At 34.3% G+C, this 20,571-nt stretch overlaps 1 protein-coding gene across 3 annotated transcripts in view; it reads right to left on the bottom strand.

Moving 5' to 3' along the window:
• Positions 1-20,025, bottom strand: part of LOC143225602 (synaptotagmin-12-like) — a 47,195-nt gene extending 27,170 nt beyond the window's left edge. Inside the window, exons 1-2 of one of the 3 annotated variants that reach the window (XM_076455331.1) lie at positions 19,583-20,025; positions 3,745-4,036 (exon numbers count right to left, since the gene is read on the bottom strand). In XM_076455331.1, coding sequence (XP_076311446.1) covers positions 3,745-3,930 — 186 coding nt within the window. In that variant the 5' untranslated portion in view covers positions 3,931-4,036; positions 19,583-20,025. The remainder of the gene's footprint in view (positions 1-3,744; positions 4,037-19,582) is intronic. The other 2 variants (XM_076455329.1, XM_076455330.1) reach the window with 2 other exon arrangements.
• Between the last annotated feature and the right edge of the window lie 546 nt (positions 20,026-20,571).

The raw sequence follows: 20,571 nt of genomic DNA, 5'->3' as shown, positions 1-20,571 counted from the left end.
GTAGGTATGAAATGAAGGACCAACAAGAATAAAATGGCACGAGCGGAGGTATGAAATGAAGTATCAACAAAAATAAAGTGACACGAGCGTAGGTATGAAATGAAGGACCAACAAGAATAAAGTGGCACGAGCGGAGGTATGAAGTGAAGCACCAACAAGAATAAAGTGACACGAGCGTAGGTATGAAATGAAGTATCAACAAGAATAAAGTGATACGATCGTAGGTACGAAATAAAGTATCAACAAGAATAAAGTGACAGAAGCGTAGGTATGAAGTGAAGCACCAACAAGAATAAAGTGACACGAGCGTAGGTATGGAGTGAAGCACCAACAAAAATAAAGTGACACGAGCGTAGGTATGAAATGAAGGACCAACAAGGATAAAGTGGCACGAGCGTAGGTATGAAATAAAGTATCAAAAAGAATAATAAAGTGACACGAGCGTAGGTATGAAATAAAGTATCAACAAGAATAAAGTGACAGAAGCGTAGGTATGAAATGAAGTATCAACAAACATAAAGTGACACGAGCGTAGGTATGAAGTGAAGGACAAAACAAGAATAAAGTGGCACGAGCGTAGGTATGAAATGAAGTATCAACAAGAATAAAGTGATACGATCGTAGGTATGAAATAAAGTATCAACAAGAATAAAGTGATAGAAGCGTAGGTATGAAGTGAAGCACCAACTAGAATAAAGTGACACGAGCGTAGGTATGAAGTGAAGCACCAACAAAAATAAAGTGACACGAGCGTAGGTATGAAATGAAGTATCAACAAACATAAAGTGACACGAGCGTAGGTATGAAGTGAAGGGCCAACAAGAATAAAGTGGCACGAGCGGAGGTATGAAGTGAAGCACCAACAAGAATAAAGTGACACGAGCGTAGGTATGAAATGAAGTATCAACAAGAATAAAGTGATACGAGCGTAGGTATGAAATAAAGTATCAACAAGAATAAAGTGATAGAAGCGTAGGTATGAAGTGAAGCACCAACAAGAATAAAGTGACACGAGCGTAGGTATAAAGTGAAGCACCAACAAGAATAAAGTGACACGAGCGTAGGTATGAAATGAAGGACCAACAAGGATAAAGTGGCACGAGCGTAGGTATGAAATAAAGTATCAACAAGAATAATAAAGTGACACTAGCGTAGGTATGAAATAAAGTATCAACAAGAATAAAGTGACACAAGCGCGTAGGTATGAAATAAAGCATCAACAAGAATAAAGTGACACGAGCGTAGGTATGAAATGAAGGACCAACAAGAATAAAGTGACACGAGCGTAGGTATGAAATGAAGCATCAACAAGAATAAAAAGTGACACGAGCGTAGGTATGAAATGAAGTATCAACAAGAATAAAGTGACAGAGGGTAGGTATGAAATGAAGGACCAACAAGAATAAAGTGACACGAGCGTAGGTATGAAGTGAAGCACCAACAAGAATAAAGTGACACGAGCGTAGGTATGAAATGAAGTAATTGTAACAAATCTAAAAAGTGAGGTAATTGTATAGTGTATAAATGTAAGAGTAAGGAACGATGTAAATACAGATGAACTTAAGGTAATATAAGTATAAAGGTATATTGACTAAAGGAAATATAATCACACATAAACTGCGAGAAGTAGAAAATGTTTTTACTTTGAAATGAGGAAATTAGATTTTAAGAATATTAGATTGGTTGGTTTGGCGTTTTATGGAGCAAAGCAACTAGGCTATCTGCGCCAAGAATATTAGACATTTAACAAAATGTGAACTGAGAAAAGTGTGGAGGTATGAAGAGTAAGAGAAGTAAGGGGTAAGATAAGAGAAATATAGACGTCTTTAAAGTTAAGAACGCAGAATACATATAATGAGGAGACCGGCAGACTGTAGAGTGGTAGAAGTAGCAGGATGAATGGAAGAGTGACAGTAGATTTTAGAAAGTAATTGCTTATGGATGGAGGGAAATAGAGAAATAGAAATAGGACGTGTGAAATAGTGCATAGCGACAGCAGCGAATAAAAGTTACATACGTTTCCCGCACGATTTTCTTATTTCAGAAGCAGGGGTCCACATAAAGATACGAATCACTCTTAGAAAAGCATATTTTTTGTTACAACTCATGATATTTCCTATTCGTCTTTGATTGAAAGTAAACGCTAGTTCAAACAGTTAGTTGTTTTTTTTTTATAAAACATATCCTTAGTTTGCTATTTACTTTGACACAACGATACAGAGCGATGTAAAGGAGAAACGTAAAAGGGTTAAAACTGTCAAAAACAGATTGATGACAGCTGAGGGAGAAATATAAGGTTGTAGTTGAGAAACTGAAAAGATCTTGGTGCAAGTGACAGGAAGATAAAGGTATAAATATATTAGAAGGCTATAAAGTGAGGAAAGTAGATACATTGTGAGAAGTTGTAGGATATAGTTCAGTGGAGAACTTTTGTCTGATACCCTTGGAATGAGAAATATATAGCTGATAGTTACCACACTTCAAAAGAACACAATGAACATAATTTTGATTTGTTACCAGTTTTTTTTTTAATTTCTGACTTTTAAATAAGTTTTTGCTTGCCAAGGCAATTACGTTGTAAAATGAAGCCCGCAGAATATTTTACGAGCTGAATTACTGCATAGAGTCAATAAAAGATTGTATAAAGAAGGAAGATAGATCAGTGATATGATAACGGGGGCAACTGTAAAATGATAAGAAGATAAGGAAACCAAAATGGGATGAGAAACTCAAGAGAAAAATATTTAAAAAATATTAATGTACGAATTGTGATGATGATGTAGACAACAAGATGTAGAGGGAATTACAAAGAATAGATGAGGGAGGATAGACATTGCTCCTCCATGGCACGTAGAGAAGGATTAGGAGAAATGGCTAGTATTATGGCCTAGAAGAAGAGAAATAGCAAAAGTATTGTAGTTTAGAAGAAGTACGATCGGTGATGAAGACTAGGAAAATGATGGATGATCCTGAATCTTGAGGTTCAAGAAAATGATGACAATATGTAATAGCCTAGGTAAAGAAGGACTTTTGTTTTAGATGTAATAGCCTAGGTAAAGAAGGACTTTTGTTTTAGATGTAACAGCCTAGGTAAAGAAGGACTTTTGTTTTACATGTATTAGCCTAGGTGAAAAAGAACTTTTGTTTTAGATGTAATAGCCTAGGTAAAGAAGAACTTTTGTTTTAGATATAATAGCCTAGATAAAGGAGAATTTTTGTTTTAGATGTACACAACTTGTTGAATGAAAACATCGTGAGAAAAAAATAACCCTATCTGATACATTAATTCTAAAGAACTAGATCTCGAAATAGGAAATTATATATTTCTTGTATTTAATAATAACAAGTTTGTGATAAATAGACATAGAAACATCGTGGTCGTGAACAAAATAACGAAATCTTGCCTTTCTTTATGTGGTTTCTAGTTTAGAAGCAATAAGTGTAATTGAAAATAAGAGCTAGGAAAGGCACGAGATTAACAGGTTGACATTCAATAAGAAGTTGCTATAAATTGACTAAAAACGAAACTTTAATGACATTAAATATAAACAATTTTCACAAAACTTTTATAAAGGAACAATAAGGACAAGTATGTTGCATATATTAATTGTTTGTTATATTTAGCTAATTATATAAATATGTATGAAGAAACAGGGATTAGTGAACATACATTTTTAAACACAACAGCTTGAACATAAATCTTAAATCAAGGAATAAGCAGTTCTATCATGAGTGTCTACTTACCATGTTACTATAACCTTTCATATTAAAGTCCTCATTTTTTGTCAGATGTGCTGTTTCTTCCTTACTTCCGGTCAGCCATGATTGTAGCCACGTCCAACCACCCAGTAACCGGCATAGCCCATATATAATAGCGCAGACAATGATACTAATACCAATTAGAGTGACAGCTACAGCCAAATCTTTCATAGTTTATATTTAAATAATCAATTATTTTGTCAAAACTAAAGCCTGGACAAGAAGATTTAGCTAGTGGTACCTATTAGAGATTTGACACCATGAGGCTCTGGTATATCTGCGAAGGAAAATACTTTCTTAATGAGAACATATTCACTCATTTTCCTTTTACTCTAATACGCTAACAAAAACATCAATTTTAAAATTAAAGACTTTAAGTTAAAGTTTAGGTGCAGTTCAATGAAAATACAGGTAAGTTTGTGACCAAACGTGATTCATAAAAATGCAAACAGAACAAAAATGATCACCAAATGAAAAATATGAAAATATAACGAGATTATTAGCTTTGATCTGAGAGCTCTAATTATTATTTGCTTGTTTTGAGTTTTGCGCAAAGCTACACGAGGACTAGCAGTGTAAGGCTAGAGGGAAGGCAGACAGTCATCATCACCCACCGCCAACTCCTGGGCTACTATTTTACTAACGAATAGTGAAATTGACCCACGCCTGAAAGGACGAGCATGCTTGGTGTGACAGAGATTCGAACTTGCGATCCACAGATTGCGAGTTGAACTCCCTAACCACCTGGCAATGCTAGACTTAAGTTCTTAAGAAGGTAATTTGACCGAAAAATTGATCACTTGATTCTTTTCCATAACAGTACTAATTTATTGTAGTTTTTACATTTCGTCTCGACGTAACTGCGTTTCTCTGAGGTCTCAACTGTATCAGAGTATTTACTACTTGACAATAGTGCTTTAAAATTTTCTGAGAGAAAATGTTAATCTAAAGCTCAAATTTATATTGTAGATGGCATGAAGTAAATACTCTAGAGTTCCGTAGTGAGTTACATCTCTCAACAGTTGCAGAATTATTGTCCTGGTGCTCAAGTAACAGTTCTAGAGTTATTTAATATGTAATTATTTGTCGTCTAACAGTTCTATAAATGCTGAATTATGTACCCATTAAAAGATTTACGTTGTGAATCAACTACAAGGACTATGCTTACCGAATAGTGTATTACTGAATAAAATGTCTTCTGTGACTTTAATAATTTTTATTTTTTATTTGTTTGGTAGTTTGTTATTTCATTCATTGAATACATACAGTTACGACAGAAAGTGTTCGTACCCTTGCGTCCCGAGTAGTGTTTTGCTCATAACATAAAAAGTATCACGATTAGGCTAATAGAAGTAAGATATATTATAAATATTATAATAACACACACCTACATAAAGTTTTATGTGAATTAAACGACAAATAAACTGTGTATAAACAAATAACCAAAAATAGGAGGATCAGAAAGTGTTCGTACAGTTCTGAACGTGTGAAAAAAACTGATATTTCCGTACAAATTTTGTTTAGTTTGGCGAATAAACTACATTATACCATTCCAGAACTAGGCACTGGGTTCATAATTATTGGAATTTAGCCAGCAAAAAAGTTACTTCCGGCAATTTAGCGCCGTCTCTGTCATTATCTGGTTGATCATCATGGTGAACAGGAAATAACTGTTCAGCGATTTAAAAAACCGAATTATTGTAAAATACAAGTCTCGTGTGTCTCTTTTCGGTATTGCTACACAACTTAATGTGCCAAAATCTACTGTTCAAAGCATAATTGCCAAGTTTAAGCTCACAGGATCAGCTGCTAACCTCCCTCGTTCCGGACGCCCCACAAAAATTCCAGAGAGAACCAAGAGGAAGGTTCTCAGAGAAGTTAGTAGGAACCCTCGTTTAACACGTAATGACATACAGAAACTGGTAAGGGAAACTGGGGTTCAGGTAAGCACCTCTACAGTTACGAACATGTTTTACTCTTCTGGGTTCAAAGCATGCCGTCCTCGTAGAGCTCCATATTTAACGCCTGTTCATTTAGAAGCACGATTGAGGTATGCAAGAAAGCATGTAGATAAACCCTTTACCTATTGGAAGAGTATTCTTTGGTCAGACGAGACTAAAATCGAGCTTTTCGGCCACAATGATGTTCGCTATATTTTCCGTAAGAAGAGGGAACGAAATCTTCCAAAGAACACCGTCCCTACAATTAAACACGGAGGTGGCTTGATCATGCTATGGAGTTCCTTCAGCTCTTCTGGTGTAGGCAGCCTTCATTGCGTTAATGGAATCATCAAAAAAGAAGAGTACGTTGATATATTAGGCACTTATATCAAGAATGATGCTCGGAACTTGCGGCTTGGGCGTTGTTGGATCTTCCAGCACGACAATGACCCTAAGTGAACATCGACATATGTACAATCCTGGTTGGAGAGGAACCATATAAGCGTTCTGGAGTGGCCATCGCCGTCACCCGATCTCAACCCAATTGGAAACGTTTGGCATGAGTTGAAGACCAGGGTTCATCAGCGTCATCCGAAAAACTTGCAAGAGTTAGAGGCCTTCTGTGAAGAATAATGGAAAACAAATACCAGTCGAGTACTGTCAAACGATCATGGAGGGCTATGAGGAGAGATTGTGCCAAGTAATTCACCTGAAAAGCTACACAACTGACCATTAAAGTAGACGCACGAACACTTTTTGCCCCTCTCATGTTTGGTTATTTGTTTATAAACAGTTTATTTATCGTTTAATTTACGTAAGAATTTACGTAGATGTGTTTTAATATAATATTTATAATATACTATACTTTCATTATCCTAATCGTGATACTTTTTAAGTTATGAGGAATAAACTACTCACGACGCAGGGGTACGAACACTTCCTGTCGTAACTGTATGCTTTCTATTTATGAAGCCCGGAATGAGACTAGGAAAAAAAGTCGTGCACATAACTTAATATATCCCAGAACGTAAATATGTTTTTCCCTCGTGTCTCACATGTTCTGAAAGTTACCGAATTGTGTATCAACCAACAAGGTTGTAATTTCTGAATAAGAGGTTACTGAAACACTTGACTTCTGTAAGTTTTATTATTATTTAATTTTGTCACTCGAAATTCTACAGCTACTGAATTGTACCAGTTACAAGTTTTAAAGCTACAGGACTGTGTCACTCACAGATTTTAAAGTTACTTAATTGTGGCAATCATAAGTTTCTACAGCTACTGAATTATAGCAGTTACAAGTTTTAGAGCTACAGGACTGTGTCACTCACAGATTTTAAAGTTACTTAATTGTGGAAATCATAGGTTTCTACAGCTACTGAATTGTAGCAGTTACAAGTTTTAAAGTTACAGGACTGTGTCACTCACAGATTTTAAAGTTACTTAATTGTGGCAGTCACAGGTTTTTACAGCGACTGAATTGTACCAGTTACAAGTTTTAAAGTTACAGGACTGTGTCACTCACAGATTCTAAAGTTACTTAATTGTAGCAGTCACAGGTTTCTACAGCTACTGAATTGTACCAGTTACAAGTTTTAAAGTCACAGGACTGTGGCACTTACATATTCTAAAGATACTTAATTGTGGCAGTAATAGGTTTTTACAGCTACCGAATTGTGTTTCAACTAATATTACTAATTTGTGGTAGTCATTTATTCTAGAGTTACTGAAATGTATCGGCCACAAGTTCTACAGTTAGTAATTGATGTCAGTCGTTTGTTCTAGAGTTATAAAATTGAATGAGTCACAGGTTCTGTATTTAACGATACGTTTTTTTTTTTAAATTAAATATCTCCGAATTTTAACCAACTAACAGTTCAAAAGATAAATGTTCAACAACGTTTTTGTATTTATTTGTTTGATAGTTCATTATTTCATTCACTGTATTTGTTTGTAGTTGAGCTCAAAGTTACGCAATGGGCTATCTTCACTGTGCCAAACAGGGGTATCGAAACTCGGTTTTTAGCGTTATGAGTCTTCAGACTTACCGCTGTGCCACTAAAAGGCTATTCTAATTTTCTATTTACCTAGCCCTGGCGTAGAACACAATACAAAATATTTATGTCGAGTGCATCTATTGTCTTATTTTCACTACTTACATTATTTCATGGGAAGACGAAAGTATGTCGTGCGTACGATATAAATATTTCCCCATCACCTCTTCCGGCTTCTGTAGTTATTTGATCTTTCTTTCTTTTCTTTTTTTGCTAACAGCCACGGAATAATATGTTATCAACATATCATTTTAATTATGTTAATCGTATATATAGCTCATGTTTATTTGTTATGGAGTTTAAAATAGTAAGAGGAATTTGGTGATTAATATTGATTAAAGTATAATATATAAACCAACTTTGCGGGCGTTATAATGGCACGGTCAATTCCACTATTAGTTGGTAAAAGAGTAGCCCAAGAGTTGGCGGTGGGTGGTGATGACTAGCTGCCTTCCCTCTAGTCTTACGCTGCTAAATTAGGGACGGCTAGCACAGATAGCCCTCGAGTAGCTTTGTGCGAAATTCAAAACAAACAAACAATACTAAACGTTCTTCGTACTTGGGTTGTAGGTCATCACAGACACGTACGAGTTGAGTTCCAACGAGACGTAACATTGTTAAAAATAGTATATTAAACGCATTAAGATGGGAAGTGTCTATACATTCAGATATAGTGACACAATAATTCTTTGTAGGCGAAATACGTTGATTTCGTATTAATATAGTAGGTTTAAGGTTCATGATTTAATAATTTCCCAACTAAGTGTTTTGTCACGATGTTTTTCTTAACCATATGATCTATTAATTTACTAACGAAACTGATAATGTAATTGTTTCATGTTTATGATGTGTTAGTTTGCCTGCTAAATTCATCCTGTAGTTATCAGGTAAGGTTTTAATATGACCATTGTTACCTAAGTTTATAAATCACTCGTTTGTATCAGCTAAAATATGGTATGGCTATTTGTTCTGATTTAAACATTTGTACATAGGCGCCCACAGACATGTTTGTGGGGGCGGGTGGGGACATGTATGTAAGGGATCAACACTTACAGTGTAAGTCAACAGACTAGTAAAATGTGTGATGTGTGTTTAAACGCAAACACAAATTTACTGTTTTAATACAAACTATTGTAAACCTTTGGTTCAGCTACGATGTTAAATTTATATCATAATACGTGCAATTGCTGTAAAATATCATATAAGGGTGCAAATGCCTCTTGTCTCATCCTGCGGGCACCCGAGCATTTGTCAGGGAAATTCAAGATGTAGCTTTTATCATCCGATCTTATAATGTTAATGAATGACGTAAATTAAGTTTTTAGACGATTATAAAACTACAATATTGTCTCAAATATAATTTTTTCTAATATTTTTTTTTTTTACTCGTGGCTTGATTAGTGAATGTCAAACCTAAAGGTAAAACCTCCTATCTTTACAATTCATCCCAATATTATTTCACAGGAGTGTTTTGACTTAGTATTAAGAGCATCTTAGTGTGTTTGTTCAAAACCTTGCAATTCAAAATATTATTAAACATGAAGTTCCAGACAGAGAAACAAAACAGAATGTTGTTCACGTTTGTCAGTCTTTTTTCCGTGGTTCAGACGTGGCTTAGTGATAAGCATATTTAGATTGTACACTTTATGATTCATGGTTCCAGGTCTGTTGGGGTCGTGGGTACACTACCAGAGTGACAGTCAATTAACATTATTCGGTCAGAGAAGAACTGATGGTAGATGCTTTCAACTAGCTACTTCCTTTCTACATCTAGCCAAGCAGTTTGAAATTAGGGACTAATTTGTTCAGATAGCCTTTGTGTAGCTTATAAAAAAAATTACAAACCAATTTTGTTTCTGTATTTGTAGGACGTGACAAATACATTGAAAGGGTTTATAATTGAACTGCTAAATACAGAAGACAAGTGTAGACAAGACTATTTTTAATACAATGCCCTTCGTTTATGATTTCAACAAGAATATGATATCCCTTGGATGTTTTCAATTCAGAATAATACGATGTAACATTGTTCGAGGATTGCCAAGCATTATTAAGATAACTATATGTCAAGTAATTTACGAAACACTCATACTTGTTGAGTATAGTAAAAATAAATGTAACTAAGCCTGCATTATCAGTACATAATCTGTTGTTTTTCAGCAGTGACTGGCAAATTTGTGGATATGTAAAACGCCGCTTCAACAAGTCAGATTAAAAAAAAACAATAAAAACACTCGATTTAATGAATCTGAGAGATTAAAACTTCAGAAACCAAAGTTGTATAAAACATATGATCCTCCAGTGATTCAACAGCAAATCTGAGGGCTTGTTTACAACGCTGAATTTCGAGTGTTTATACCCCTAGTTGGCACAGCGTAGATAGTTCATTGTATGGCTTCGTTTGTTGTTATACATAAAAAAGACCAATACCGATAAATACGCAATTCCATATATTGATAATAATAATATATACTATAACTTCGTTTCTACATTTAATCTAACGGAAATAGTTATGTAAATTATACACGCATTCTTGACTTGGTACTTCATGTTAAACATTTCTATACCAAACTCTACCACTATGTGCTATATTTAGTATTTTTACACCTTGCTAGAAACTTATAGGAAAACACAAAATTATTGTTAACGTAACAACACACTTTGGTTAATAAACTGGTTTTGTGTTCGTAATATCAATAAGAGAAGGACCCGACATGGCCAGATGGTTAAGACGTTCGACTCGTAATCTGAGGGTTGCGGGTTCAAATTCCCGTCGCACCAAACATGCTCGCCTTTCAGCCGTGGGGGCGTTATAATGTGACGGTCTATCCCACTATTCGTTGGTAAAAGAGTAGCCCATGAGTTAGCGGTGAGTGATAATGACTAGCTGCCTTTCCTCTAGTCTTACACTGCTAAATTAGGGACGGCCCTTGTGTAGCTTTGCACGAAATTAAAAAACAATAAGAGAAATCTTGTATTAAGTAATAAACTATTTTCATTGCGATGTATTTGAAGATATCTTAACGTTGCTTTACATGTTAGTTCATTCAGTTTTGTTTAAGAAAGTGTAAGATATTAAACTATTGGGCTTGTACAATAAAATTTATAAATGACGTACTTGTATCCTGAAAAGTTAATTTCCTCAAAGCAATTCTAAATCATTAAACACTTGGAGAAAAGCTGTAGTAGATTTTTTTGTTTTTAAATGATGAATTATTAGCATAACTGTGAAAAAACAAACAGTTCTTCACATTGCTAGTTTGAAATCTAGATAGAAAAAAAAGTTACTTTAAACTAGAAGAAAAACTAGATTTTTTGACAAAATCTACTATTTTACAAAATCTACTATTTTACTTTAAACTATACCAAGCTTTTAGAAAGCAAGAAATACAATTTACATTACTGCTATAAGACATGTGTATTTGAATCAACTCGTAACTATTAAAGGTGTTTTTTCATTTTGGTATCTGAGATATAGACTTAAATAATAGTACTTTGATATATCATACACGCTATTTATTTTTCTCTCCTTTTCTATGACAAGTGACAGAGAACACTTTGAGCTGACCTGTCTTATTGATTTATACGTGCGTTTTCTGTCCAGATACTGCTGCTAGGAAATGCATTTTTTTCTAGTGTTTTACAATTCTGTAAGTCCATTTAGAATCCAGAGATTCACAGATACTGGATACGTCGAGTTCTACAGAATATTAAGAAGATATTTTCATAAATTCCAGCCCTCCGTGGGTTAAAGAGAGGTAAGTTTACAGATTTAGAACGCTAAATTCAGGGTTCGATTCTCCGTCGTGGACAGAGTGTAGAAAGTTTTGCTCTAAAACAAAAACCAAATCATAAAGCCTGGTTATTACTGCTTAGATGCTGTTTGATTATTGGAAATACTGACATTTAACTTTGGTTATGGTCTTTACCTGTACTTGCTAATTCTAAGTAGAATGTCTTCTGACGTGTATGTAAAACATTACTTCAGTTTCACCAGTTCCCCCAGTAGGACAGTGGTAAGTCTTCGGATTTACAACGCTAAAATCAGGGGTTTGATTCTCATTAATGGACACAACAGATAGCGTGATGTAGCTTTGCAATAACAAAACACACATTAAATTCTCCAACTTTCTCTCTAGTCTGATACTAAAGATCAAAGAGTTCACTTGTCAAACATTTTAATACATCAATCTTCTATGTGCTTTCCTGTTTTCCTCTACAAATATCAAATAACAGGAATACTGAAGCAGAAAGTTATGATATGTATTCTTACATGTCCTTATAGCATGCATAGCTTTAGTTACTTTCGAGGAAAGCATTCCTTGATTATTCTGCAGATATAAAATGTAGTCTCATGACACAACACATGCGTTATATGACAAATAGGTATAGGGGAATATCTGAAACTGTTGTTTGATGATATATTTATGATATTAATATCTCTTTTTTTCTAAATTACAGGGATCCTGTTTCTTTAAAAGTCTTTAACTTTTACTCTAAAATATACTAATTTAATAACAACTGCAAAAGTGGTTATGTTTTTGTTCTTACGTATACTTCTAAAAATATGTTTAGACTCAATACGAATAAAATATACTTCTAAAATATATTAATTTTAAAGCAGCTGTAAAATTTAAATGTTTTTCAATTTAATAAGCATGACATTTTTAATTTTAGAATCAGAAAATATTTAATGAATGGAATCATAGAAATTAGGAACGAAAGAAAACCGCATTTATTCGTACTTAATATCTTACAATCAGCACCTTTAAAGTTACTTTCGTAAAATATTAAAATCCTCTAAACGCCAAACAGAATGTAAACACACGTCAAGAAAAACACCATTCACTAATGGTCCAAATTAATTATTCTCATATTCGGTTATACATTAGTGCATGTCGTGTTTTATTAACGCCAGTAGCAACTTCTATGGTAGCTTAGAATAATGACATTAAAGCCTTAGATATCAATTACTAATATCAAAAACCTGATTTGAATATTAAACTTACACACTAATAAATGTAAAATATAAGCTCAATAGGTTAACGGCAATTTTAGTTAAAGCCTGATTTAGAATTGTTTATTAATTATAATTCTGGCACATTTAATTAATAACCTCATGCCAGTTATTTCACTCGTTTTCTAATAACCAGGTTTATGATGGCTTTTGAATAGTGCCTGAGAATACTTAATTAATAATCTTATTCGACTCATTATGTAATAATGAGGTTTTGTAAAAACTAACTCAGCAACATTACAAATTCTTAAGTAGTGTGAACACTGCTATAACCTTAGATGTTCTTCCTCCCCTCCCTTCCGAAAGATTTACCAAGAAATGGAGATGTGTCACTCAAGTTCGTTTTTGTCCAGAACACCGCAAGGACTTGGCATTTACTTAATTATTTTACAATTCCAGTTTTATTTTAATTGGGAGATAAACGTTTTACAATTATAGGTGGCCCGCCACGGCCAGGTGGGTTAAGGCGTTCGACTCGTAGTCTGAGGGTCACGGGTTCGAATCCCTGTCGCACCAAACATGTTCGTCCTTTCAGCCTTGGGGCGTTATAATGTGACGGCCAATCCCAGTATTCGTTGGTAAAAGAGTAGCCCAAGAGTTGGCGGGGGGTGGTGATGACTATCTGCCTTCCCTCTATTCTTACACTACTAAGTTAGGGACGGCTAGCGCAGATAGCTCTTGTGTAGCTTTGCGCAAAATTCAAAAACAATTATAGGTTCACATATTTGTGATCGTACGAGTTTCACAAATATTTTATTGAAAATTTATATAAGTTTTCAAGCAGTGTAATAAAAGTGCTACAGGAAATTACACAAATTAAAATTTGGATACCCTTATAAAAACATGTTTGCCATTCATCTGGGTTATTCTTTAAATTTTCGAATAGCTGTCGGTTTATAAAATAGTTGGTCCACGTTAAATCAACGGTAAAACTCATCTTTCTATTTTTTGCTTCACTTGCTTAAAACTCCATTTGAAGAATTTTCTGTTTAATCAAAACTGCTGATATGTAATGGCACTGGGAGAGATAATGAAATTTGGAATATTTTTGGTAGGTTAGAGAGCGTTATCAGTGAGTCATATTGCTTTAGTTTAAGCACAAAATTTCTGCTTTTTTCCTAGTTAAACAGAAAATAATGGCCAGATAAATTCCACGGAAGGTTAGTGGTAAGTTCACGGACTTATAATGCTGAAACTTGGAGTTTAGGCTTACTCTACCAGACGAGCACATAAAGGAAAAGAGATCTAAACCTCTTTACATCAACTACTTATTACCTATGGTAGGCAATCTTCAACTTTGAAGATAGAATGTAAAATGCTGCCAAAATATTTATTCTTTCTTCTAGAGTTCAGACGTTAATGTGGTATATTATTCAGTATCTTGATGTGTCATTCCAAGTCAAAGCACGTGACGAATAGAGTACCCATAAATAAGCATTTTATCATAACTACTGTGACACAGCGGTACGTCTACAGACTTATCTCGCTAGAAACCAGGTTCGATACTCGCGGTGGGGTTTGTTCTTAATGGGCCCGGCATGGTCAGGTGGTTAGGACACTTGACTCGCAATAAGAAGGTCGTAGGTTCGAATCTACGTCATACCAATCATGCTCGCCTTCATAGCCGTGAGGATAATGACTAATAATCAAGCATTCGTATTCTAACGTGCTGATGATGTACCAATAATCAAGTACTCATGTTTCGTGTTCCAAAGTACAGATGATGTACCAACAATCAAGTACTCGTGTTCCAAAGTACAGATGATGTACTAACAATCAAGGGAGGATTAAAAGTAGCTGTATTGTAAAAGATTTTGACAGTTCACTAACTAATTACAGGATTTTATTTATTGTTAAACACAAAGGTACTTAATGGGTTATCTGTGCTATGCTAACCATGAGTACTGAAACCCGATTTTTAGCGTGATAAGAAGACAAACTTACCTATGGGTCACTTGAATGGGGTTGTACATTAAAACAGAGGGTGACTTGTTTTGTCCCTTAATTCATAAACTTCGTCGCATTGTTAACAACAATCTTCATGTGACAATAGCCAAAACAGGCGAATTGATTACTGCTAATAATAAAAAAGTCTGTTTTTAATTACAAAGTTGCATGGTGGGATATTTGTGCTGTGCCCACCACAATGACTGAACCCAAAAAGTTTGGCGTTATAAACTCTCAAGCTTAAAGAAAGGTGGAAGAAGTATTATGTATTAAACTACAAACATATCAGGTTATGAACATCTATCAATATCTTACATTTTATTTCATTCATGCACGTCAAGCATGGCACAAAATATGTGCATCAAATGTAAACATTAAAAAGGCAAAAATTGTTTGTTTGTTTGAATTTAGCGCAAAGCTACACGAGGGCTATCTGCGCTAGCCGTCCCTAATTTAGCAGTGTAAGACTAGAGGAAGGCAGCTAGCCATCACAACCCGCCGTCAACTCTTGGGCTACTCTTTTACCAACAAATAGTGGGATTGACTGTCACATTATAACGCTCTTATAGCTGAAAGGGCGAGCATGTTTGGTGCGACGAGGATTAAAGTAAAAAATAAATATCGTATCTTTACTGTACAGTTGAAGCTACAGAGGCTCTCTCGCAGTTTTATCTTGTCTTGTTTCTGTGGAGAAAAATAAATTTTCGAATCTTGTTAATGCCAGTTTCAGAATAGCTTGCTTTGAACTTTGTGAATAACGTTAGATGCGTTGTTTCTGACAATTGAGATGTGAAATTACCAAACTAACCAATAAAAAGTTTGTTGAGTCTGACTCGTACTGAATCAGAAATAGTGACTAGAATTAATATTAATTTGGAAATATATGAAAGAAATATGGTTGTTGTTAATTTCAAATATATACAGCTTTCCCAGAATTAAAATTGTAATTTAGTGTTTGCATTTAATTTAAATATAATCTCTTATTAATAATATGGTTTATTTTTTTTCAAATGTATAAAGCTTACTCAAAAGTGAAATTATAATTTAGTGTTTCCATTTAAATTAGATACAATTTCTTAGTCTAACAATAAAAATATTATTTAAAGACTTGAATATTACGTATGACATATTTCAATTCCCTGTGTCCTTATCATGTATGCATATTTTTTCACAAAATATTATGTTAATTTTTGTACAGTTCATTCACGAATAAGTGTGTTTTCTTATAGCAAAGCCACATCGGGCCACCTGCCGAGCCCACCGAGGAAAATCGAATCCCTAATTTTAGCGTTGTAAATCCATGGACATACCGCTGTACTAGCGGTGGGCTTTCAGTAATAAACTAAGTTGTAAATATATATATATATTGGTTTTATAGTATGAAAAATAAATTTTGGTTCTTCTCAATTTGAAAACGTATACTACATTAAATATTACTAATTCCTTTTACTCAATTAATTTATGCAAATTTAGGATATTTGAAAAAATACAGTTAATAAAAGACAAGGAAGAAAACCCGAATGTTTCCGAAAGGTAAACTTACTTATTTTCAGCAAAGAGCAAAATTAAATTCCGAAAGTGTATTTTTTAAGTACTCTAATTACGCTATATTCTACCATGATTACGTTCATGGTTGCTTAAGGTGCCTTATTGGTCCACGTTAGGCCTCGTATTTAAGAATACGGGATTGTAGAGGCAGGTAATTTGCACTGTTCGTATCCAATTACCGCCAAGATAAAAATAGAAATACCACATTAACTCAAAATCGAAGTGCTGCTTATCTCAATGGTTTGCTTGTTTTGAATTTCGCGCAAAGCTACACGCAGGCTGTCTGCACTAGCCGTCCCTAATTTAGCAGTGTAAGACTGGAGGGAAGGCAGCTAGTCATCACTACCCACTGCCAACTCTTGGAATAATGTTTACCAACGAATAGTTGGATTGACTGACACATTATAACGCTCCCATGGCTGAAAGAGCGAGCATGTTTGGTGTGACGGGGATTAAGAGTCGAGTGCCTTAATCGCCTGGCCGTGCTTACCTCAATGGAAGTTTGACTCAAGTTTGTGTGAATGGGAAAGATAAATCGAATATATTAGTTCTGTTTGATTGAAGTAAATGCATAAATAACACACGATCATATTTCTGATGTTTGAAATTTTATATTTGTATAATCAGTATGATTTATAGTTTGAATTTATTTTTCAAAAAATATTTTTGTGTTAATGAAACAACAATATCCTCCTCCTTCCACCCACCAACCCCTAAAAAAAAGAAAAAGAATCGTACTGTGCATTTCATCCAGGAACGAATATTAAGAAAATTCAATATTTTTTACGAAACAAAACGCTAATCGGATAAAGGAAGTTTTCACCTTGGTTAATAGTCTTCTCAATGTTTTACTGTAAAAATTGCATGTTTTATAAACTATTAATAAATAATTTTGAAAAAACTATTTTTGAGATACTAATTTGAGTATTATTTAAAAATTATATCCAATTACTTTATTAAGAAAACGTGAGCAATCATCGATGAAATAACAAAGTATAGTAATGAAAGTACTGAATGTCAAATGTATTACACTTATTCCATTACCTGGTAATTAATTGCTTAACACTGTTTCTGACCTTTGCGTCACATTATTAAGATACAATGCTCGAGCGCCTGAATGTCATATGTGATATCCAGCTACATTTATTCGATACGCAGTTTGTGCTTGTGATCTGATAATAGGAACTGGCTGTTTTGGTTCGACGTATCAGATTAGAAAAGAGTTTCGAGTACGCCTCACACCTGACCCTCAAAGAGCAAGTGAATCATGATAGGTTTAGTTACTTTCACTCAAGAGAAAATGTATATCGAGGTTTTTAGTTGCTAAAATTCTCTACTCAATTCTCTTTCAACTACACTAAAAGAATATGCTTCACTCATAACCACTTGGGTAAGTAATCAAATAAGCGTATCTTTAAAAACTATTAAATAACCTAAATCAGGAAAATGGTAAAAAATGAAATTGCGGGGATGTAAGCCGATACGATAACAACAGATGTCAGTTTGAATACATAAGGATCAGAAATAAAATGATAGTTTAACTTATTCCTTGTTGTGGTTTCTCTCTTAAAGCGATAAGCCTAAAACAGTTTTTGTAAGGGACGGCATTTCTGCGTGACTAGTCCTAGCGAAGCCTACTTGGTAGCATGTGGAAATGGGAAGTTTAAGTTCCGTGGTTCTCTTCCCGTTAACCGCAAAAATAAATAAATCGATCTTCGTACTTTGGCCTTTGGGTGCATTATAAGCATGATTACAATTAAATCACACTATTTGGTCCCACAATAATATCCATAATATTGGCAGCGGATGGTGTTGAATAGCTGCCTTCGCTCTAGTCTTTCATTTCAAAATTAGAGACGATAGCCCTTATGTAGTTTTATACGAAATCCAATGAATAAAGGGAACGTTCGTGACTATCTCTTATTAGTAAAGAACAAACAAAGATATCAATGCTGTACGTATGATACCCTATAAAGGTCATTATATTGCTAAAGGTACTATGAGATGCCAGAACTTCAGTGGCGTATTACCTCACATTTTATTTATTGCTCCTGTGTGACGTCAGAGTTTAGTTGCCCTTAGCAACGTCACGCCAATACCTTTATGGTCTGAGATGCTTACACTGGTTCTTTCTTACTCGCGCATACGTATCACATTCATGAACATTAAAATGTTTCATTATATTCACAAAAATATGAAATACACAATTTTCATGCAAAAAATCAAATGTAACGACGTAGTGTAAGAAACACGTCATTATGTAATTCGTTTATTTCTTTTCAGGTATCCATGCAAAGCTACACAAGGGAAGGCTGGACTACGACCCTATTTCAGTTCGGAGTCGTTTTTGCTTTGTTTTTTCGGTAATGTGACGTAAAACTGAGCACGCAGGTCCATTTCCAGCACTATGAACGTTGAATAAATTCGGTCCAGTCTGTTGTATGAACTATAAATAATTTTATAATTGTTTGTAGATTGTCCAATATTGATATTTATGTAAAGAAATGTTCTAAACAAAAAATACTCCTGAAAGTATAAAAAGGTTTAAATAAGACTGAAAAAAATTAAACACCGTAGGACATATTATTTTTCAGTTATTAACGAAAGTACCATTACTGCTTATTAGTGAGCTTGTATTTTATAAGTTGACGTTATGTTTAGTGTCTATCTGTTTGTTTTTATGTCTATCTATCTGTATATGTATATTTTATAGGAGCATACAATATAACTACATATAAATTTGTTTTGCTTTCTAAGGTTCAGTTCTTATAACGTTAAACTAAACGAACAAAAAACACAAGCACATACTTTCGTCAGATCAATACTGCTCAAGTTAAGAAAAAAATAGTTAATTGTATTAGATTGTAACTTAAGTAATTAATAAGAAAACAAAAAAGTATCCAAAGTTTGTAGTAATATTGACAAACAATATCAACAATTATCAGAAAGTATTGTAATTTCTGGAAATTACTTACCAGACTTTGGTATGTTTTATATGCTACCAAACCAGTTTTCAAATTAATTTTAATCAGTAAGTTTTAGTTGTTATTGGATAGGTCTTATGTTTAGTTGAATTCATATAAAATATGTGAGAAGATGTAAAACTCGTATTACTTCACTGTTGTATTAGTTATTGGATAAGTCTTAAGTTTGGTTGAATTCATATAACATATGTGAGAAGATGTAGAAACTCACATTACTTCAATAGTTAGCAAACTTGAACTAAGCCTATTTTGCGGTGTTATGGTACCCAAGAGCTCATTAAAAACAAATCAGATGTGTAGTTACCGCCACAGAGTAATGTAATACGTTCATACCTTTGTTCTGATGGTCACATGTCATTCTAGAAGGAAACAACTGACATGATGGAGAAGACGAGACACATTGGAAAGAAATAAAACGTACTATGTATTTGAATAAAGACGAAATCACAATGGAGAAGACACAGCACCTTCTCCAATGCTGGAGTAAGCTAACAACTAGGTGTGTGGACTTAAACCTCTCACTCAGCAAATTATCGATCGACGACGAGGGTTCCCCAGAATGAATGACGTAAATATTACTTTTGAGATGACGTAATTACTTTCTTCCCAGAAAGCCTTGCGGTATACTCGCATATTAATCCGTCTCAACCGCTTCTTGTTTTTAAATTATATTAAATAAATGTTGCAGAATCCGTTAAAATTTGCTTTCGTTAAATTTTTATGTTTTACTGCATGTACTTTTTGTTTTGTGTATAGACATATTAGTTTTCTAAAATTGTTGTGGAAAAGCCTCTGGCATGTAGTATGAACAAAGACTATGTGTTATTAGTTAGCTTGCATGTTTGTTGAATTTCGCATAAAGTTACACGATAACTATCTGTATTGGTCATCCCTAATTTTCAAGTGGTAGATTATAGGGAAAGAGGTTAGTTAACATCAACCACAGCCAACTCTTGGGCCACTCTTATCAGGCTGAATAGTGGTATTGACCCTCAATTCATATAATATACTCACGATCCTATGTCCGAACAAAAGTTTCTTTATAGTGGTAACGGGATGCGAGGCATAAAATATCAGGTAACACCTGAACACTCTGACCAATGGGCTGCACTTGGCGATGTGTCGCTAGAGAAACTGGTATTATTTCTCATTAAATAGAATTAAAATGTTTTTTACTCAACAAAACGCGACTTCCTTGTGCGTGTGACATAGTCCCTTAGCTAATATTATGTTTACTAAACAAAATGGTTAGAATCCCCGTCACATCAAACGTGCTCGTCCTTTCAGTCATGGGGGCATTATAGTGTGATGGTCAATCCCAC

This window comes from Tachypleus tridentatus, chromosome 9, assembly GCF_004210375.1.
Source record: "Tachypleus tridentatus isolate NWPU-2018 chromosome 9, ASM421037v1, whole genome shotgun sequence".
NCBI classification, from domain to species: Eukaryota; Metazoa; Arthropoda; class Merostomata; order Xiphosura; family Limulidae; genus Tachypleus; species Tachypleus tridentatus.
The sequence above is the reverse complement of the archived record's forward strand: the minus strand, read 5'-3'. Positions and strand labels throughout refer to the sequence as shown.